Source organism: Mugil cephalus, chromosome 21, assembly GCF_022458985.1.
Source record: "Mugil cephalus isolate CIBA_MC_2020 chromosome 21, CIBA_Mcephalus_1.1, whole genome shotgun sequence".
In the NCBI taxonomy this organism is placed as follows: Eukaryota; Metazoa; Chordata; class Actinopteri; order Mugiliformes; family Mugilidae; genus Mugil; species Mugil cephalus.
Window position 1 is genome coordinate 8758631 of NC_061790.1, and position 23349 is coordinate 8781979.

General features: G+C 45.3%; 1 protein-coding gene across 7 annotated transcripts in view; it reads left to right on the plus strand.

Annotated features, from left to right (window-relative positions):
• Positions 1–23349, plus strand: part of sash1a (SAM and SH3 domain containing 1a) — a 155486-nt gene that overhangs the window by 102560 nt on the left and 29577 nt on the right. For 4 of the 7 annotated variants that reach the window (XM_047573818.1, XM_047573819.1, XM_047573822.1 and 1 more), the window contains exons 2-4: positions 14217–14345; positions 23004–23054; positions 23166–23215. In XM_047573818.1, coding sequence (XP_047429774.1) covers positions 14217–14345; positions 23004–23054; positions 23166–23215 — 230 coding nt within the window. Of the gene's footprint in view, positions 1–5435; positions 6154–6251; positions 6476–14216; positions 14346–23003; positions 23055–23165; positions 23216–23349 lie in introns of those variants that run through there. The other 3 variants (XM_047573820.1, XM_047573824.1, XM_047573821.1) reach the window with 2 other exon arrangements.

Here is a 23349-nt window from a genome sequence, read left to right on the forward strand (position 1 = left end):
CATACCTTGAAAAGCTCGCTTACATCCAAAACAACATCTGTCCTTTCGGTCGTGCCTGATTAAAACACCCTGGAATCTCAGTTCACACACACACACACACACACACACACACACAGTGGTGTAACATAATCACCTACCACATGGCCATGAAGGCGTGCACTGCATGAAGAATCAGTGAATCCAGGGCTTAGCACAAATATGCTTTGTTTTTATATTAGCATTTTTCTTTTTTTCTCGCCACAAAGAGCATGAAAGGGACCTGCAATTACCAGTGCTCTGTTAAAAGCATGGATAACGACTTGTGCATACCACTCGAAAATGCTTGCGACTGTGGGAAGCGAAGCGTCGTTCACCGTAGACCGCCTGCGTATGCAGAGCTTTTTTTTTTTTTTCTCTTTGCTGACTTAGAAGTCTTGACAGTGCGCGCGGAACTGCTCACAGCTGGTTATCACATGCGCCGCTGTCCCTTCATCTCTATCCGTGGGTTTTATTTCTCTGAGTGTTCTCCCCGTTGCCACTTGCGCATCGCTTTGTGCGTCTCTCGTCTGTCGTCCTCCTTCCTTCTCCTTTTCCCTCCCGCCGCAGCCCAGAGGCAGTTCTCGTGCTGGTATCTGAAGTCAACATTTCCCCCAAGTTTCTAAAGGCTCCGGTGTTACGGTCGACCGCCCCCATGAAAAGTAATACCTCGAACGCACACAAACGGCGATCGCTGTGCTCCCCTTAAAGCATTGTTTTCTGGTGGAAACACCAGCGTGTTGATTTAATTTAATGAGTTGCTCTGCTGAGGAAGGGGACTGAGGAAACAGTAATTAGTTGTCATGCTAATTGGGCTTGTGTGATATCTCCCACACAAGACTCAGCGGCGTGTGAAGCACAGTGGGGCCGGGCCTGTCTGCCTACTCATCTCACACACGTTTTCCTGCACACTGGAATACACATAAGGGACGCGCGCAACAATAAAATGCTCACATTCAGAGCGCTACAAAGAAAAATGCCGCGGGACCGCCGGGCCTTTGACCCGTCAGACTAAGTGGGGTTAATCTCGATCCCAATTATTCTCCAAGAGAGGAAGCATGCATAGAACTATGGGGGTGAAGGACCAACACTTTCAATCCAATTACCTTTTGGTATGAACCTATATGTTAAAAGGAAGAAGAAGTAGAGGGGGAGGAAAAAGGTGATGAAGACTCGGTAATTGGACTTAAAAAGGGGCCGTGTATCTTCCTATTTGTCCCATTATCACTTTAAATATAAACTAAACCTTGAGTTAACCAGAATTAGAATCACAAGCTTTCTGTATATCCAGTCTGAACCGATCTAAAGTCCTGGGCTAGATGGAATTAAAAGTTGAATTGTTGCTTGTTTGTACTTGTCTGTTCACCGTGATGTTAATCGCCCCCGCCAGCAAGTAAGGTTTGTGGCTCCCCGAGGAGCTATCTTTAATCCCCGCGGTCGCTGCCCTCCAAGAAGGGTCACTCTCACTATCAGGGGAGGCCCAGTCCTGCTTTGCTCTAACGCCATCTGCATTCTTTTTCTATCTCCATTTTCTCCTCAGCCTCAGGATTGTCGTCTCTATCAGCCGTCTCTTTGCTCCATTCCTTTTCTTAGCTTCATCTTTGAGTCCTAGCAGCTCTCTGTTGGAAATAAAGTTGTGTAGCCTTTCGTAGACGCATTACTGCATTAATATAGGTATTTTGACAGTTCTGTGACAGAGATTACTCTCATCTCCCGCTTTGGTTGTGTTCAGACATGCTGTCTGGTTTGGTTTTAATCTTACTGAGTCATCTCCAGTGGAAAATTACACACTGTGATACACCGTAATCCTGAGCAGGTGCATTTATAGATTATCTACGGAAGTTTATTTGAGTCTTAAATATCATCATTCCGCCTGTTTGGGCATATGAATGGCTGCTGAAAGAATGCGGAGATTAGCGGATGATTCTTTTTTGGATGCAGTATTTCTGCAGTGCCTACCTGTCTGCGCTGATGGCTGCCAGACACACGGCGCTCTTCCCTGCTCCTTTCTCTCCGAGCTGAACAGTAGCGCCCTAAATTATTGTTTCTGTTCCCGCCTTGTTAGTTCGTTTGGTGGCGCTGGTTCTGTCTTATTGTAATCCCCTCGTTTTATCCTTGATCCAAGGCATAGGTGGTTTCTCCATTGGGACGACAGGGCGCCGCCCTGCCAGAGAAAGAGAGGGATTGTTTTTCTGCCACATTTATCCACAGGATTTGGGCTAGGTGTCGGTGAGCGCCACTGCTGTAGCGTTGTTCGATCAGAAACGAGCAGAGTGCTGCTGCTGGTGTACCCCTGCGGAGGATTTCAGTACATCTACAGATCACTCAATCTCATGGACTCTTCTAGTAAGGGTTTTTTTTTATGGTTGGTTGGTTTTTTGTTTAGAGTTTTTTGTCATTTGTAACATGTTTTTGGGGGTCGCTTGACATTCCTCTGTAGTGCTGAACTGGTAACTGGTCGCCATCTAGTGGTTTTTGATGGCGTTGCTTCCTAAATTGAACAGCAACTTTTGTTTAGTGCCAAATACTTATATTAAAAGACTAGTTAGTCTACTGTTAATATGACCCTTTAATAACCACTGCAACAATTGCCTCCCTTTGGTATTTGATGGGAGCAGCCTCTGATTGTTTCCCTTTCCCATCACAAACCCAATGACATAGCGTAATACCCCCCCTCTCTTCCCACAGGACTCCACGAGACAATGAAACTATTAATGATACATTAAAAAAAAAAAAAATGGCTAGTGGAGGAGACGGATGAAAGACAGTGAGCGGGTCAGCCCTTGACCTACAACCCTTAGCATCAGTCGGGATGTAGTCATAGTCCCAAGGCTTTCAAGACCACGTTCAAAGTAACCTGTGTGAGCAATTTATATTCATGACATCATCCTCCTGTATATTCGGAGAAGCGCGGACTACGTTTCCCCGTTCCGCTTTTATGACACCTTGAACGGTCGCAGGCGAATCTTCTGCATGGTCACGTGCCGCACGTGTCCACGTAGGATCCAGGAGTCAGTTTGGAAAAGACGTCGTCAACATGCAATAAATGTGCGTTTAGAAAAGTAACGACTAGAGTGACTTTCCTCCCGTCTGGCAACATAACACCTTGATTAGTGGTTAGTGCGAAATGAGGGAAAGCTGGCAGCTACACACACACACACACACACAGCAGTGTTTGATTAGTGTGTACTGAGTCAACAGGCTTCCTCTTCTCCTCATTAACAGTTTGACCCCTCTGTTTGAGGTGCTCCCCGTGGGGGTCACGCTGTCTTGTATTTGGGTAAAGGGCGCTTTGACATGATAAGTTTTTGCACGAATGGAGTTTGTGTGTGAAACCCATCCCTCTGCCTGAGAGACTGGGATCAGAGTGGTGCCTGTAGGATCGGACCTGATGGACGTAGCAGTGACGTCATGTCAGAACGGACACCACTAACTGTCCCACCGCTAACTGTTCCTGCCACCCCAAGGTTGCAGATGGGAGGTCAGCGGCGCGGACCCCCACACTGACAACTTGACGGCCAACAAAGCAGCTCTTGTGTGAACGTGCGTTGGGTTTGTTTAGACTGTAGGCAGGACACTGTTGAGCAGCTGCCACTCATCCAAGGACTGTAAAAGCCGTTCACCAACACAAACCTTCAACCAGGATGTAGCGTATAAAGGAACGGCTGGTGCCAAACAAAGGAGTCCCTCCTGGTGGGTGAAACCGGACTATGGGTGTTAATGTTTATTTTTTTTATCAACAAATCTCCACTTGTGCTGGAAGATTTTTGGTTTTGAAAGAAACATTTAGGACTTATGAAAACTGTGATCTTCGTATCTTTTATCTTTTGGTCCAATACAACTTCTGCTGTGCATTTGTTTTTGTTTTTTTGTTAACTGCAAATAGGCAAATATTAAACTTAAGATATTTAGCAGGTTATCATCATCACTGTGAGATGTCAGCACCCTGATGTGAGCATTTAGCTCAGAGGTGCTTAGTGCAGTTTCACAGAGCTAGCTAGCATGGCTGCTTTAATCCCTTTTTTTAGAATTAACATTTTAAAATACTAATAAAATGCATTGATTACTTCTAGAGCATGATTTCAAAAGTGTGCATATATGTCGGCGAATGGCATTTGAGCCTTTTGCACTGTATATGTAACTGACAGTATCGCATATTTGCTTGCGCTGCAAATGAAAGTGAAGCTTTGTGGACCATCGTGTAACTGATTGCGTTTAACATGGTTAGAGAAAGGAATGCAGGGTTCCTGGTCTTCTCTCTTTCGTTCGGTTATGTTACTTCAAATGTAGCGTCTTTGACTGCATGTGCTGTTCTAGCCTGGCCTGGTGAACGGCGGGGCACAGCAACCTTGTAGATTTGCTTGGAAACACAGGGAACTGGGGCCGAGTGAGGAATGGTAAAATGTTCAGTCTCGCTTTCCCCCTTCTTTCCATCTCTGGTCCGGATTCTGTCACAAGACCTGGCAGCTGTGTCTGCTCACTATGGAAAACAACATAGAGGGCCGCAGACAGTTTGAGGACTTCTTCATTACAATGGAGAGGCCCGCTGGCGGACCATAACAAACGGCTGATCAGACAGGATAGCTGTGCGATTTCATGCTTGTACATTTGGCGATTCTCTCTGTTCTATTTGTATTCAAATTGCATCTGCTGCACGTAAACCACTGTTGTCCGTGCGATATCAAACATACAGCGAGGCTAAATCCCTGATAACTCCATTTAAGTGAGCAGAAAGTTATATTATTAAAGTTCAAGATGGTTTTCATTCGAGTCATATGAATGTACGTATATGTATGCGGGCCTACGGCACCACATGCATCGCGATCGCCCTTAAAAACATTTTTTCCCATGCGCTTTTTTTTTTTTTGTTCCCAGACAATTGTGTGGAGAATGTGCTTTGTTCACGATCTCTATTCACATCTAGCTTGAGAGATGTATTGGTGGAAAGCATGTCAGTGTGAGATAAAAAAGAAAAAAAAAATGTAGGGGAGATAAAGGCCCCCAAAAGACCAATAAAAATAAAACATAAAACTGACAGGACTTATCATTTTAGGACTTACAGGTTTCAGCAGAACCTCACATTTTAAAAGATCCATAGAAAGCACAGGGGACGTACAAATCACGTACTGGAATTCTGTCAGTAAATACAGCAGGATACATCCAATGTTCAGAGTTGAACTAAAATTACAGTCAAAGTTATACTTTTTTTTTCTTTTTTTTCTTTTTTTTTTTACTCAAACGTGTGAAATAAATGAGTGCTTAATATTAGTGGTAATAAAGTGGTGTGAGTAAACTCCTCAATACTGTGCTTTTGACACAGGACAAGTGTTTTTTTTTCTTCTCCCTCTGTTGAAATGTATTGTTGGGAGGAGTGTGTGGGGGAGAAAGAGAGAGAGAAAGAGAGTGAGAGACGGCGGGGGAAGAGAAGGGGGAGGCGGAGTGTTTGGAGGATTTGCTCTGTGTTCCGGGCGTTCTTTCACTCCAAATCTTTAATGGAAATACGCTGGCGTGTGCTCGCGGTGCTGGTTTAAACCAACTTTTCTGACAGTCGTCGAGGGATTTTACTAACTTTTTGGAACTTTTTTGGATCGCTTCGCCTGTCCACCACCACCCCCACCCACCCCCTCTCCCCGGAGTTCGCTTTGGTTTGTGCCCGGGCACGGATCCGTGCGGTGCGGACTGCGGAGCTGGGAACACCCCGCTTGGGAGTTTTCCTACGAGTTGTGGGTCCACACAACCCGAGGCCAGCTTTATTTTCTTTTGGGGTTTTGTTTTTTCAATAACTTTACAACTATTTTATCGCGGGAGTTAACGTTACCATGCCAGGACGCAGTAGCTTACGCACTAAACTTCGAGTCGTGCCAAGCAATGTTGGAGCGTTTCACCGGTGCGTCAAGGGCAGCTTTATGTAGGAACAGCCTTGGCACGGGTTCAACGTTTATAGTTGGCGATCAGGTCCCTGCTGCCCGTGGGCTTGAATTGAGCCTTTGCACCACATCGGCCTGACTGTTGACAAGAATTTCTAACACAATGGAAGGTGATCAGGGGGCCGGTGCGCCGTCTGATGAGCCTCAGGCGGACAGTGCTGCTGCGTCCGACAGTTTTTCCCAACTGTGGACGGACGTTATGGGGATGCTGGTAAGTTTTGGGGGAGGGGTGACCACTGGCTGACATGACAGACTCGCAGCTAACTGAGATTTTACCCCCCCTTCTCATCCTCAAAGTTGGCACTGATTTGCAGACTGGGTAATTGTGAGCGGCCAACTGGTGCGCGCATGCAAATTGCGCATCAAAACAACGCTTTGGATGCGCGTCTTTATAGGCCCGACGTTACAAATCCCCCAGCAGTCTACCTGTATGTAGCCCAGTATTCAAGAGGTTTTGGTTGTTGGCTGCTAGAGACGAGCACATACGGTTGTCAGTGGGACCTCAGTGAAAACAGGAGTCGATTAAAAGTATGGTAGGTTGAGCTCTTAAGATTAACCCTTTCTACTCTGCGTGGCTGTTGGGCACTTGGTGTTCTGTCCTCACTCTATAAGAGTGGCATGTACTTTTTATTTTTGAGGATTTTGCTTTGCATGTGTTGCATACTAAATCAAATGTGATTTCTCTTCGCATTTCAGCCCCTTCATAAGTCAGGTTCTTTGTAATCGTCTGTCATCTCAGTCCAGCGGGGGTCCTAATGTGTAAACTTGATTCATGCGCCTTTAGATTCTTGTAACTTTATAGGTACTGTGTGTTCTAAGAAAACACATTCCCGCAACACTGCTTTTTTTGTTTGGCTGCCAACACAGCCCCTGATTTCACAGGCCATAGGATGTGATTGATCTGCCGACCAAATGCGTTGCAGCCACTTCCAGTCTGCTTAAAGCAGAGGTGTTAATTTGGTTTGGTCTGGCGCTGAGTATGTGATTGGTGTGTAAATGCGGGGTTTTGTGTGTGTTTGTGCTTGTGTGTTTGTGTGCTGGGTGGGGGGGTTGTTACTGTCATACCCCTCTAACACTAGGTGGGAGACCTGACTCCCAGCCAGGCAATTTATCCGGATTTATTGCTCTGGAGACAAATGTCTGTAAGCTTGTGCTCATCTTTTTTTTTTTCTGTTTCCTCTTGAAGTTTCCTCTTGAACTGGAACTCACAATCTTTTAGAATTATTTTAGCTCTCTCTGAACAACATCCACCATTTTTTTAATCAATTCCCAATCATACTTTAAGTGTTTCCGCAAACTGACAATGCACTGCAGGATAACGGAGTATAAATGAATGTAAACATGATTAACGGTTCATAGAAAGAGTTGAAACATCCTGCCAGTAAACACCCAGAGGTGACCTTTAAAGGTATTTCAGAATCTTTACCCGTCCTCCTGGAAGTCATGCGGGCATCATTTGAAAGTCACCAACTCCAGATTTCCTGGTCTGTCCTTCCACGTACAGTTTCACTCTACAGGTTGTATGTCTTGGGCATGGTTGAGCGTCTGTTTTATTTCCTACTAAACCGTGGTAGAAATATTAGAAGTGTAAAAGCACGGAACTCGAGCGGCCTCCCCAGCTGCTGCTTGGCGTCTTTTGCGTGTTCAGTGGGTCAACTTTTTCCTGCTTCAGACACAAACTGGTTTAACAACTGTGATCATGCGAAATGATTTGCTTTATCCAGAAGGCAAATGAATGTTACTTATTGGCATAAAATATTAATATCACAGCTCTTGACACACTCTCTTTCTTCGCTTGTGATTCTTCCGAGATTAGTTTTCCATACAGTATGGACAACGACCAAATCTTGACCTTAACAATGTTCTCAGGCTCCTATCTTTAACCATATTATGAGATCCTGAACACAATAGCCAACATATCTCAACTGCAGAAAAATGGACCCACTATATATAACCACTGCACTTTCAATGGCTTTTGTTTAGCTTTGGACCCTATATGAGAATGCCCTTTAAGTTTGGGTCTGCCCCAGCCTGTTGACCCAGCTTAACTCCTGTTACAAATGTGTTTGGCCCCGGCACCGACACGTGACAACAGGCCTGCATGCTTTCACAGATACACATCCATCCTGATACAGATCTGGTTGACACGCTCTGTCTTCTAGTAGTTACATGGTTCACGTGTCTGCACACATACCAAACCCGAGGAACTGCTCTTAATGGTCAAGTGACGTGCAGATAAGCATTGAAACGCTCCACAGAAAGTGGTTGTGCGGCTAATCGCGATCTACACTTTCACCTTCAAAGTCAGCTTCGTGATGTTTTGACTGTAAATCGAAGGCTGCTTCTGTCGGCAGTGCGTTTCTGAGGGCCCCCTGTCTCTGAGGTTAACCATATGCAGCAACATGTGGAGGAATGCGTTTAATAAGAATACCTAAGAAAGGCAGTCATTTATTTGCAGTTGAAGCCGAGGAACTAATTAAGAGTCCGAGGCACTGTCGGACAGTGTGGCGCAGGAGCTTTAACAAGTTGTTGGATTTACAGATCCAGCAAATGGAAACCAGCTTCTAGTCGCACCCACCCCACATCATGGGATTCCCTCAGATCTCAACGTTATTGAATGTAAATTGAGCAATCGAACTGTCAGAGAATTCTGTCTCTGTTTAATATATATATATATATATATATATATATATATATATATATATATATGATAATCTAGATCACAATTCCATCCTATTTGGCAAATGTTTATGTGGAATAACTGCCATATTGCTAAGTAAAGTGTAGCAGACAGACCTAATTGCACACCTTTGCTAAGTACAAGATTTGATGACTAACTCAAACATCTGACCGTTGCCAGACGTAACTCTGCTCCCCTTAAGAAATGCCTCCTGTTTTTGCTAGGAAGTCCACCCAGGCCTTCTAGAAATATTTACTCGCCTGCAGGTAATCCTCTTTCTGAAGAAAGTTTTTTTGCGTGTGTCTCTCACTCAGCGTGGGCAGGAGACCTTTCGAAAATACTGATTACGTACGAGACGCTGCTTCATCTCTAAACTTAAGCATGTGATGCCACTCTCGAGACGTGATGATTGATTTCGACTCGGAAGGAAGCACATGGTTGGATGACGTGACCCGTATGAATTCCCTCCCACGTAACGCTTCGTACACGGTGGCAACATATCCTCCAGTGTTCCCAGACTACGATTAGCTGGGCCACTTTATGCGTTTGACGATAATGTTCCAGCACACTCTATAAAAGCCAATTTTTGATTTTTTTTGCCTATTGTTGCCCAGCCCTGCTCAGCTCACTTCTCCTTTGCTCCCCCTCCCTGACCAGTCTCGTTATTGAGGTCATACAGAGACCTGGCAGGTTTCCTCTGCTGGGATGGCAGAGTGCTGTTCTGCTCAAGCCACGGATATCCTGAGGAAGCCCTCTAAAAGTGAGCCGTGGCCCCTGGACTTATCCTCCTCGACAGCCTTCCACCATTGTCAACTGAAGCCAACTCGGGAGCGTTTAGTCAGACAACTACCAGCTCTGGATTTTATGGAATTCTCCACTATCATTAACAATTTCAAAACTGCTGTAGATGGATCATGGAACTGGCTTCATGTATCATCTTCAATCTCTGGTTTTACTCACTGGATGATTTCCTCTGCTTTCTTTCCTATTATTGCTTAGCACCGTAATGGTGCTACTCTACCAGTCCAGTATTTGCCTTTAGAGGACTTTGAGTGGTGGGTGGAGTACAGGATCATTTACTTACACATTCTTTTATCATATGTGGAGTGTTGATTAGGCGATCTCTCAGGTTTAAGGGGGCGTGTCCGTGACTCATGTTGAGTCTTAAGAATTGCCGTGGTTCCCTTCTTAACAAATCATTAAGCAACACAATGCGAGCCAGTTTGGCTGCAATTTCAACCGGCCGTCCCTGTCCTCAGGTGGCGCAGCAAGCGAAAGTGATCGCACCGCTGACGTTCTGACATTACATCAGATTCATGGCTCTATTGTAAACGCTCGTCATTGTTCCTTCTCTCAGAGATCGGCCGGTCACGAGGCCACCCCCTTAACAATAGCGGCTACCATGCACACCACTGTTCGGCCGCCACGTAAATGAGCCCGCGCTGAGCGACGGAATACGAACCCGAAAGGGTAGAACACAACAAGCATGTAAAGACATTTAGCCTTTTGTAATGTTGCTCTCTACAGTTACTAAAGGCCCTCCGCAACATTGTGTGGTAAACATGCACCAACTCGATAAAGAGATTGTCTGTGCACATTGGCGGCGATTCAACCGTCCAAGGTTACCCAAGTTCTCAGTGCCTCGTCTGCTGGCTGTTGACGTTTACATATCTTAACCAGGGAAATTACTTTCTGCATAGATATCTGCATGTAACAGTAGCACTGTGACGGCTCACAGTGCCACGTTGACACCAGTGTAGTATTCTCATGATATGACAAGGCTAATAAAAGACAACTGTATCTCTTTAGCTTTCACTCAAACACATTATCTCAGTAACCTTAAAGGAAATGATAAAATCTACATACTGCAAATACAATACAATTCTGATAAGATCTGATAGAGTACTTCTTCTTGTCTGTGGTGTGTTGTTGCTGCATTAGCCAATCTAGGCTTATGTGCAGTATTGATAACACAAAAACCTGACACTTGTGTATATGTTGACGCATATCAGAATACTATCTTCAAAGTGGTACATAAATCATCATTAAGTTAGGTCTGTAATACATGCCTCCCAGCAATACTTATTCTTTCAGTGTGAATTTAAAGAGCTGCTGGAGGTTGAGCTATACATGAGTTGGAGTTGAGTAGTTTCTCTTATCATTGGCTCTGAACTGGACGAATCTGGGCTCGGTAGTCAGCAGACTGGTCCGTTTGTCGGTGGATGTTAATAATTAAAGATACTGGAAGCGTAACATTTACGGGTTAAACACACTGACTATTCTTGGCTTTTTGATAAAAAAACAATGCTGCTTTAAATCATTAAATATCCACAGAGAGAAATGTCTGGGCCGGTAAGAATGGAAAATAATTCAGTGGCCAATTGAACACAGCACCTGTTGTTCCGTCAAGACGTGTCCATTCTAATGTGCGCGCAATCGCCGCCTCTTGCCGCCACATGCAACACGGTGTGTATTCATAGGAGATGTGAGTGGTCAGCTACATTCTCAGATATTAATCATCTCCATTCCTCTAAAGCAGTCTTCTTAAAGGAATTTCGTGTAAATCTTTCTGTAATGCCTCAGTGTCACACATTGTTGCGACATCAGCTGTTTGCGTTTGATGGTCCAACACTGTGACAGCCACTAACTCGGGGGTGGCTTGATGATGAGACAGCGGCGTACCATCACCTGTAATCGGAAACCTTTCTGTTTCGAGTTTGGTAAACGCAGATCTGATCAGTTTCAGCTGTACTTTGGGAGTAGCCTCTTTTATGGAAACGATCATATCTTTATCAGATGACACATTCACCCTCTTTACTGTAAACACACACTCATTCTTGCTTGGGGTGTGTGTGTTTTTTGTTTTTTTTTGTTTGTATGACTATTGTTGCTATTGTTCGTGTCCAAACATGGACTTTGAGAAGCTCTTGCGTCACCTAAACCAGCTTTGGTTTCTATTTCAAACATCCTAGATGTGTTAATAATTCTGTATTAAAAAATCAGTTTTGAAAGGATATTTTTAGAGGGAGAATCCATGCAGGGTTGCTGCTTGGCTCGATTCACCCACAGACCTTTTAAGTTTTTTAGGTCAGATAAGCTGTGGGGAATTTATTCTTCCGTAGGATCTCTTAGATGAAGATTTTCTGCTCCGGCTCCAGATGTTTTATTCTTCTCTCAGCCCACAGCTGCCCTGTTCCACAACCCACAAATCATCCCTCCAACCCCCAGCCCCTGTCAGAGTCTTAAAATGTATTTGAGGAACACAGTCAGCTCTTCTACCTTTCACTCCCACGTTGACAGATTCTCTCCAAAATCTGGACTAAAACGCTCGCTCGCGCGCCGTCGGTCAATCTTGAACATCTTGAGAAAGGGTTTTTTCCTTTCCTCCCGTTGTTCCCTCACTCGCCGTCTCACCAAATGTTTTTTTACGCTTGCTTTCACTTGCCGTGTCTGCGATAGATACATAAGAGAGCTCGTGAGTGGTGGGGTTGGAGGCTGAGGGTCAGCTGTGCTGAACGCCCATGAGCTAATGCCTCCGGAGAATTGGAGGAATCCCAGCTATCCGCGCGCACACATGAATGTTTTCAAGAGCGTGGATTCATGCTGTCACAGTCTGTTTGAGAGCAGCGAAACACATGGAGCTCTACCTGTCCTCAGCTGGGGTTTGCTTTCGAAACTTCCTGCCGGGAGTCGGGGCAAAAGTTGCGAAACGAGATTATTTAGTCTGACGTGCTCCGAAATGATACATCACCCCAGTCCGAGCGTCCATCGTTTAAAAGTTCACCCGATCTTATAGTAGTTTTTATTCTTGACATTTGGTGGCGGAAAAGTTATCACAATCTTAACATATGGCTGGTGATTAAACCATTTTGGAGTTTTGTTATGAGAGCGTGCTTTCAGTCAATGTGAGGAACGAAGGGGAAAGCATGTGTCTGCTCGAGGAGCCTTCCCACTGGGATTCTCTTGTCATCTCAAACCATATGTCTGGCCAGGATAGGATTTCTCAAGAAAGGAGGGTGGGAGGATCGATCACAGCTGGCCAAGTCATACTTTTGAGACAGAACATGTGTTTGTTAGTGATGCTGTGCTCATCACACAATTATTAACCACGGTTTCATAACCCCCGGTCCACTGAGCGGCCTTGTTCGCGATTGGCTCGCCCCAGTTTGTTTTGGTTTTTAAAGTCCCCCGCATGCATGTGTGTGCAATGCTAATGTGCGTTCTCACTGACTAGACACCCGTCGCTGAAGAAGGCCCTGTGCCCCTGTGTGTGCCTGCATGTGTGTGGTGGTCTTACTCGCGCTCACAGTGATCCATTCATTTGCGGCCTGGCACCCAGATAGGGAGTCCGGTTGAGAAAGACAGAGACTAAGAGAGACTGTTCGGACCCTGCACAGTGACTCAATGCTAGCTGTCTCCCTGGCACAGATTAGATCAACACTGATGAATATTCAACAGTTGGCCATCCCTGCCAGAATGGCCTACATTTTTTTTTTTTTTTAACCAAGGCAAGAGATGGAAGTTGGTCTTCTCTCCCACGTTGTATAAAGAGGTTGCTTTATGCATAGGAGCTTCATTCAATGAACTTATTATTTATGTCGGTATTAAACTGGATAACGGAATTAGTTACGAGGCCGATCTTCTTTAAAGGGTCTATATTCCATAACTGAGACATGGATTGATTAACTTCATGTCCTGTTGGTTTTGAGCAACGATAAGATCCAGAGTAGGAATCACTGTTAAAGCATGTCATTTTCTGTTGGGTTAAGCGTTTTACTGTTTGGATCGCAGCTTCCCCCCTCAATCCCAAGCACGTCTTCCTCACAAAGGCAGGAACCGAGCAGACCTAAACTGTAGCGAGCCGGAAAAATGTGTTTGCTTTGGAGTTTGGTGAACGTCTGAGGAGGTAAAGGGCATCCTTGATAGGAGCCAAAGACAAAACCCAGGAACAAACCATGGCCTGCCAGAGACACTGGATGGTACCTGATAAGGATGACTAAATGGCCCTAATATACAGCTCTTATACTTGGTGGGGGTATTTTTAGAGTTTTCCTGTTGTGTGTGCAGCACGTCAGCTGATTGATGAATAGGAGCTTGTGCGTTTGTACGCCGTGTTTCATAACTCTGCGCGGCGTACAAATGTTTCTCCCCATCCCATTCTCAAGCAACAAATAGTCACCGTATTGTATCTGTGTAGGAAATGTGTGAGCGATTATGACCCTGTGGCACCCTCAAGCCATGCCAGGTTTACCGAAATGCGTGCCTGCCAGTTTACTGGGTAGCTTTTATCCACCACTAATTATAAGTGTATGGGGCATTGGTTTTTTCAAAGCTGTGGTGGGAGTAAATCAGGAAGATGGAGTAGGATGTCACAAGTTTGATTAGATTGTTTTTCCTCCCTTCTGTACTGTTGGGATGCTGTTAAGGAAACATACCATAAAGACTGCATGTACAGTGTATGAAGAAAAGAGGCTTGTTAACAATTCAAGAGTTTTCTTCTTTTTTTTTTTTTTACTGAAGTGGAATTATCAGCATTCCTTTCCTAGGATGTTGTAGTTTCCTGGCTTAAACATCCCGTCTCTTCTTCTCTTCAGGATGGTTCTCTGGGAAACATAGATGACCTTGCCCAGGAGTACTCGGAGTACTACAACACCTGCTTTAGCGACGTCAGCGACCGCATGGAGGAGCTACGCAAACGGAGGGTCTCCCAGGAGCTTGACTTGGTGAGTGCATACTCTTTACGCTCACAAACTTCACTGGAGGTGAAAAATGAAGCCAATTTTAAATTGTTTAAATGCCACTGATGGTTGTAGTGCTGGTTTTGCCCCAGTCATTAGAATGTCATAAGCTACATTCACTTATTCTCGTTAGCATGTTTGTGGTTCTTTTGAAAGTAATTCCTTAATTAAATAGATATTAGGCCTTATAGAGAGAGGTGGGTTGGGCTTGATTAACACATCTGGTTTGGAGTGAGTGAAAATACATCCACTCTCTGTCTATTAGTTAGACTCACCCCTTAATCCCCCCAGCACTTGTGATACTTGGGGGTTTATCATGGAAACTTCGGACTCAAAATAAAATAAGAAATTAGTTGAGCTAATTCCAACTCAACCCTTCAAAAGCTGTAGTCCATAATCCCAATGGGTGACGTCACTTCATGTACTATGCAGTCTTTGCTATAGACATGCGCATGTGTGTCTCCAATTCATTTTAGATAGCTTGACTTGTAAAATAATCTCAAAGCTTTACCGGGGCTCATTCATTTTCGCCATCCGAGCCGGTAACCTAAGCAGAAAGACCGTGAATGTGAGCTAATGTGGAAGACGTTCCACAAAGGCAACGAGTCCTGTCCTGGATGTGAATGTTGTGCTCTTCTGGAGGTCCATGTGGGAGTATGGGGGTTCTTTTCACAGGGATGTAGGGTAGTGGGGCACCCCTTTGGTTGCCAGGCTGCAGGCGAATGTATGATGGAATGCTACTGGTCCTAGCTTTGTGTTGCACACAGCCCAGAGGGGCCACACGCTTCCCTGTGCAAGTATAGAGCCTCATGCTAACTTCATAATTCCCCATGACTTATTCATAGTGAATCTAGTTCTGTTTGGGCATATAATTAAACCCAAGAAAAGGCTACTATCTAGCTTCTTCTCCATAACATTAGAGTAAAACATAAAGTACAAATAAAATGTGAAATGGCCAAAGTAAGGGCTTAGTTCTCTATTTATTTACATTGAAATGTGTCATGTTTTTTTCGCCTTAGGTCATCTAGTTTTGTCTGTCATTACATGTTCCCAGTTTAATAGGAGGCCCCTTCCGCTTTAAGGCACCCATGTGGTTTTGGTTGGGGTGACAGGTGGAGCTTGGATGGATAGCTGATTTATTGCACACTTCCTTTTAATGACTAAAGAAATTCTCCTCTCTTAGCTCGCAAGTGAGCATAAAAGATCATAGCTGTGGACATCAGATGAGGTTAAGTGCCATCTCTTTGTGGCTACAGACTTTGATTCGTCTTTTACTATCCCGCAGCATTCACAGTAATATTACTGTGAGTCCAGTATTGTCCACTATTGCCTCTGGACATCTTGTAGTCTGGGAAAGTCTCATCCTGGAGACATAAAACACGGGAAAAGGAAGCAATCAGGGCAGATTTTGCAGCCCTTGTAGGAGATGATAGGAAAAAAAGAGTTGACTGGGACCTGAGCCTGAAGCCCAGTGCAGGATAAGGATGTGAATAGAGGAAGAAGAAGGGAGGAGGAGGATGAGGGGAATCGAGAGGAGGAGTGGAGAATGTGAGAGCCTGCAGCTGTCCCGCCACTCTGCAAAGTTTGGCATCGGAATATAAGAGAAGAGGGGAAAAATACACAAAGGAAGGAAAACAGGTCAGACAACACCTTAAAAACATCCCTCAAAAGTGCAGCATCAACCCACACTCCATGGATTGAACTTTGCCTTGCATTTCAGTTAAGGCCTTTTCTAAAATTAGTTTTGGGCAGCATTGAAGTCTGGAGCAGGCTTTACTCCATCCATCTTTTTTTTGAGACAGTGGATTAACAAAAAATCTCCTCTGAGGCAATATTGTTCAGAGGCATTGGGAAAGTCAGACATGCAGAGAGACAACAAAAGAGACTAAGATGAACTGAGAGTAAGGGCAGACAGCAGAATAGACACCCAGTCAGAAAGAGAGTATAGAATGACTGTTATATCTTGTGTAGTGCGTCCAATAACCAGTGGCTGCAGGCCAGCGTCATGCAGTCGTCTCCCACAGGAACAATAACGGATGGGTAGTGGTCATAATGTCCAAGAGCCGTGCGATTGGAGAGACATTTACCGAGTGGCACTCTTGAGGGGGACATGGCATTTAAGGAAAGACCCGGAAAGGGTGCAGCAGGTCCCCTTAACTCCCACTTCCTCTCCTCGGCCATTGTCTTTCTTTTCGTCTCGACTTATAGGTCACTTCTTTTCTATTTTTTGACTGGTGATTTAAATCTCTCTACATCTATGTAACCCCTTGGAACAAAGTCCTTGCTCGGTTCGACCCAGATTGGCTCTGGTCAGTGCGCCTTTGACTTCGAGGGCAGAGGTCGACCGTCCGCGGTCTTCACACTCAAACTCGAGAGAAGGCAGGACTGACGGTAAGAAAGGCCTGCACCATGAATGACCGGTTCAGACTCACGTACTGCCGATAACACACGTGATTACTTGCTTATGGAAAATTCCCACAAGAAACCCCCCGCGTCTGCTATAGCTGTGGTCAACACGGCAACACCGAAAACGAAGAAGCAGCCCTCTTATTTAAGTTTCTGTTCTCCAAAAATTTTTCAAGTTGTCTCACCAGCAGGTTTGCTAATCGTCTTTGATGGGCACCCTCTGGTTTCTGTTTGGGTTTTTGGCTTAAGACATGTTACATGTATTACTCACAACGGTGGCTGCGTGGGGCCCTCTCCATTAGAAGCTGATGACGGAGGCTCTCTCTGAGATGGCTATCAAAGCCCGCACTTCCTGCCTGGTCTCCCTTCAGTTGTTTCGATGCATCTTCGTGTTAGTTTTATGGGTTGCCGGGACACAAAGGGTTAAATAAACATCCCCCCTCAGGGAATGTGGATACGGATTAGGGCTACTGTGCAGTGTTTCCCAGCGCGCTCGTAGACAAGAGTTTGGATGGCTCCCGCTAATGTGCTTATTTGGTGATGCGCTGGGCGTATTGTTGCAAGTGACAGGACATGCTAAAATGTATCGGCATGTTCAGCAGCATAGATAAAACGTGTTGTTCCGAGTGAAAGGTCTATGAAAGCCGGGTCAAAGGTTGGGATTGCTATTGTACGTTTTTTTGCACTGCTTTCGTGTGGATTATATGGATTTTCCTTGTTTTTATAATCTGACAACTGTTGATAATACAACCTCACGAGATTCAGTTCACCCCCAGTAACCAAGACCTGTAAGGAGAGATACATTCTTTAAGCAGGCCGGCATTTGCTCTTATGCGTCATCTTTGTAGTCCATTCCCCCTATTTAACAAATCACAAAGACATAACTCAGTCCATTTAAAGTAAAAACACTTGCTCCTTATCCACAAATGTGTGGATAAGGAGCGGTGTTTACGAAGAGATGTACAGAGGGTTTTGCAAGGATTGTATTTCACTGTTTTCGTCTTCTTCTGTGAGCCGCTTAGATTTTATCACCCCTCAAGTACAATTTTGCCTCTAATTCAGACTAAATGGTGCTTGAAAGTGACTTTACCAGGTTCTTTAAGGAAACGTTGTCGAGCGAACCCTCCAGATCTGTATTTAATGCCGTCTTTTCCTTTCACCTATAGCTTCCGAAGGTGAAAATGTGAGTGTAAATGCCAGAGGAGGGATTCCTTGGACATGCAGTGACTGGTTGTTGGGGGGGGGGGGTGAATAATTGTGTACCAGCCAAGGGAGATAAACCGCCAACTAAATATTAGCTTCTTAACCCAAACGATGGAGCAGATGAAGTGCATCGAATGTAAATCAAGATGGTCCAATTTGGAATCTGTGGTTGTGGGGCAACCATTTAACACATTTGTACACGCTGTAAACTGTAATGAGACATTGCAGCAGTGTCTGTGGTAATATTTTAGAGGGTAATTTTAAAGCTGTGGATAAAGCCTCTGAGACGATCCGTCCTTTGATGCCTGGGCCAAAATCCTCCAGTTGCTGGTCTTACTGTTGACTTCATAATTGAAGCGCTTTTAACGCGAGACCGCCTCAGACGGTCCCGGGTTGATCTGCTAGCCTCGGGAATGCTTTGTAATTGTTTTCTAGCTGAGTAGCCTGACAGTCCGGGGTCAAGACACAAGTGCCGGCTTCTCTTTTGCCATGAGGTGAGGAACGGAGTGACTCATGTGTGAAAGTGGGTCACTCGGGCTAGGGTTAAAACTACAGTGCAGAAGCAAGAGAAACAGATTTCTGTTGCTTATTTGTCCTTGTGTTTTTTTTACCTTCAGCCCTTCGACTAGAAAGTCAACACACTCAGACAGCTGCCTTTGTTGCTGTAGGATTACTTTCAAAAGGCGCTGCCGGTCCCCTTATTGGCATAACCCTGGTGGAAAGCAAGTGGTGTATTTGCATTTTTATATCGTGATTTATTTGTCAGTGTCGGGATTGCGATTCTGTCACTGGAATTTGCAATAACTCCGGTATTTGCCTTGAAATACCAAAACAATGAGGATCCTCGAGGCTTAGGAATGCTCCACTCTGGAAAAGCAAGTATGCAGACACACACGCACACACACGCATCTCAAATGTCCTCGAACGTAAGGCAATGGGAGCATTACCGAGTTAGTTTTCTGTTTCTTATTAATACATTTAGGCTTCTTATACTGCCCGCTACGATCGTCGAGTTACTTCTTTTGCTACTTAAATACATGCCTGCGTGTGCGAAGAAAAATGTGCATGTGCGCCCAAAAATTTCCAAATGATCCGGTTCTGCAGGCTTGCAGAGCGTCTCCTCTAGGCCCGCACCGGACTTTCCAGTTAGGTGCCCGTCCCTCCACATGCGCAGCCTTACCTAGCAACTTCACACTCGCCCACCCAGATTCACCCGGCCCTGCCAGTTGGCATACCTCCACTAAGCCACCTGGTCTCTCTCTCTCTCCGTTTGCTGCATATCCGCCTACATTTGCCTCTGAGGTTGGCAGTAACTCCGGCGTGGGCAGACTGACTTTGGTGGGCTTTAAAGTCATGTTTGGAATAAACTGTTGCTATTTAACGCTCATCTGTAGCTCTTTCCCTTTCATTAACGGAACCTGGTTCTTAGCTGCAGTTTCGGGTTTAATGATGGAAAGCAACGTGGCCTGGCTTTTCGGGAGCGCGCCCGCGTCAGGGGTGGGGGTTTAGTCACTTGAGATGCTACTCCCCCCGTCTGCTGACATCGTGATCCTCATTAGTGGAATTCTCTCTTTTATTTTAACTCAATTCGGTCACGCTTAAGCAATCAGGTCTTTGCATTTGCTTCACACACGCGCGCAGCACAAACAACCCCCGTGGTCATTCGGAGGGGAAAACGCGCACATTCGCGTGCATGTGCCAGCTTCAGAAAGTAGGGCAGTATTTCAAGATGATGGTGGGAAGTTCACGCAAAGGATAGCATGGCCCCTCTGGGAGCGCCTTCTAAGCTAAGATCTAAGCTTCGCACACACTCATTGAGCCCCCCTCTCCCCACCTCAAAAACTAATTTGATATTCTCTATCAGAAACTGTGTCAGTTATGCTGCCAACTACTTTATAATTTGTTTATGGTTCTCAAGCAGCAGCACGTGTCTGAGAGAAGTCTACCTTTGGTGGAAGATTTTTTGTCTTCGGATCTATCACCGTGACAAATGAATCTTACACGTCTACAGCGATGGGTGAAAGAGATGCATATTTTATTTGTTTTTCACTGATCTCCTATTAGTTTTCTCCCCCCTCCTCCTCCTCCTCTCCTGCTTCCATGGCACGCAGAGACGGGGAATAAAAGGAAGCTGAGGATGAGTAGGAGGAACAGAGAGCTGCTTTGTGTCTTTTAGGAGCTCTATCTATGGAAGTGGAGGCGAGATGTGTTCATGTGTGTAGGTGTTTTTTGGTCTGGGTTTATGTTCTGCGGCGGCGTGTTTGTGGTCGTCCCAGGATCCGTGTCTGGCTGTGTGTTTTTTGTGCGTACCCATGTGTGATGTGTTCGCTTGGTTGAACTCTGATGTTTTTTGTTTTTTTTAAATGTTCCTTCACCCGTTGCCCACCGCCCAGACTGGGCATATCTCTCCTGCTTCTTGCTGCAGTCCGGAGAAGCCATCAAAGAGGATCTGATAGCAAAACCAGTCGGCCGCTGCCTTTGTGAAAGTATTCGTGAGTGCGCGTGTGCATGTTGTGAGCCTCTCGTTCTTAATGTGGCCTTTTTTTTTTCTTTTTTTTTTTCTGAGTACACAATATTCCGCGCCATCCAGGTGTTTAAACAGAGCTGGCGAAGCTGTGCTTGTCTAAGGGATGCGTGTGTTGTTTTTTTGGCTCGCGTATAAGCTCTGCCTCTGTAAGAAGAGGGCAAATGGCCCAGTGTTTCCCCAGATTTTCCCTATAACCTGGCGAGTTTTTACGACCTCAGACGGCTACCTGTTCCCTGACTTATGGGACCCATCGTATTCCCCGGGACGCGCAACTTGTTTAAAGGCTCTTCCGACGTTGCTTGATTTACATCTCGTGAAGAGCTTCCGGACGCCTCTGCCTCCATGATAACAATAACAGACAAACAGAGAGCTGGCCAGGGGGAGCTGCGGTGCCCGAGTTAATGTTTAAGATAAAGCCAGCCAGACTGTCTCCCTAGCATCTGTACAGTCTGCCCTCGGGTTAATTGCTGTTGTGACAAATGTAGGGTTGGAGGCTTTCAAGCACCTCAGCACTTTAGGCCCTGCGATCATTTGACTGACAGGCTCTCCACGAGCTCTTTGAGGAGGTTTTGTCACTTCTGACTAATTCACTTACTCATGCTTATCGAGTGACGGCGCGGAGGGGCTGTACGTGTTGGCCCAAAGCGCAGTTGAAGAAGAAAAGAGGTTAAACTAAAGGTCGCCGTGATTAGAAAGCATGACCCAGTGACTATAGGAAGCTCTAAACAGTCATTTTCCTGTGACTGTTATCCTCCTATCTAATATAAGGGTGTGGGGATGGAGGATCACATCATTACTCAAAACTGACCCATATCCTATTCCTGTACTTGATTGGGAAATCCCAAACTCCAATGGTCTTATCTTACTGACAGTAGCCTAAGTTTCGTTTCAAGATTTTCAGAACCGGTCACCTTTAAGATGCCTTTATTGACTTGTTGATGTTATGAACATATTTACCCTGCTCTAATATAGCCGATATAAATGTTTGCCTGAAATGTCCAGCTGGTAGATTAGGATATAAACTCGCGTTTAAGCTTAAAAACCTGGTGGGAGAGTCACAATCAGCCATCTTTTTCCTGCACACCGAACGCTTTTGCTTATTGGGTCCCGTAGACATACAAGGCTCAATTTGAGTTTCTGTTATTAACAAATTCTCTAAGCCTTTGATGTCACACTTGACCCGATAAGACCGGCGTACCTTTCACAGTCGGTGCACAAAAACAAAGAAAAAAAAAAGGATTGTTGACATTTGAAGCAAGACATGTTTCCTGTAACTCTACACAAGCTGGTAAAATATTAGAAGTCAGACCGAAAGTAGAAGCAGGAACTTGTCCCTGGCTGTGCTTTCGTTTCTCATTGGGACTGGGGGAATCTCAGCAATATAGGGAGAGTCTCACTTCCTCAGAATTGACCGAAAAAATATAATAGAGATCACCGCAAAACATAATTTCTCTTATATTATCTATAATTATTTCTCAAATTCTGCCTAGTCACAACCGACTCTTATTTCGGTGCACTAACAAAACTGACCGAAGCGATTGGAGACCATGTCTGGTCCCCTGGAGTTCATTTGGGACGGATAAAGAGTGAAGTCGCGTATTTGTCATTGTGCAATGAGCAGGAATATAACCTCCAGCAGCTACCGATGTTGACATGCTGTTAAGTTGAGTTATCAGGCTTGTGAGTCTCTGGTCTGGTCACTACCCCGAGGCAAATCGCTCACTCCGCTTGTTTCTCTTCTGCTTAATGGCTCGTTGTAAAAGGCCGTGGTAGAGTCGGGCCAGTGCAAGTGAAGTCATGTTTTCTCCTGTTTTAGAGTAAGAGCACACGACTACAAGACTATGCAGTCAACCACTCCTAAGAGGCTGTTGGTTGCCTTAGAACAATCACATTTATTGACTTGCTGTGATTGGATTTGATCTTAGGCACATCTGTATCCGCACATGTATCAAGCAGAGCACACCTGCTTCAGACATGACTGGTTCTTGAATGTGTAAGAACCAGCCCTGACATTGTGAGGAGCAATGCAACATTTTGCACAGACTCGGTGTGTCGTAACCTGACGGATCTTTCGACACAAATCAGAAGGTGTTGTCCTTGAGTAGAGGGCGGCACACGCTCCTAATCGCTCGTGTGAAATTAATGGAACCAGTTTTTCGTTTGCCGCTTCTATCTGGCCTTGTTTTGCAAGTCAGACGTCACCTTGCTCCGCCGTCGGTGCCCGATTGTGTTCACTCAAAACAAGTCTGACACGTTAGGGTGCACGTAGCCAGCCTGGACTTGTCTGCGGGTGAGCTGTTGGTGCGCTCGCACGTGGCTGTGTTTGTCTTTTGCTGGTGTGCAGGTGTGTCTGAAGCCGACAGTGGAGCGTCCTTCCCGCACGAGGGAGCTCTGAAACATTCCCTCTAGCGTTTGCGCAGTCAGCGTTTTCGTCAGAACAGATCTCGTTTTATCTTGCAATGTTCCTTCTGACATTTGACCTCATTTCTCTTTCTTTCATTTTTCAGGAGAAACAAGACACAAGCAGCACCTCTCTGCAGCTCCGTAACGAGATCCAGGTAGGCATCATGTGCACACGCCGATTTAAACTGAGTAAAAGTGTCTTCACTATCCCAAACAAACTTCGACAAATGGAGCCCGACACCTTTCTCTGCCTCTCTGTCTTTCAGGAATCTTTAGGCTTCAGCAGTGAGGTGTCCACCCCTGAAACGGACAGAAAGTAGGTTTACACCGCTCTGTTGTAACCATAACACTGTAACATGTAGCCGGTGCCGAAGCATGAAACGTGCCTGGGTTGAACTGCGTGTCTGTTGCAACTCCAAACAATGTGCAGTGCAGGCTGCGTCTGGATCA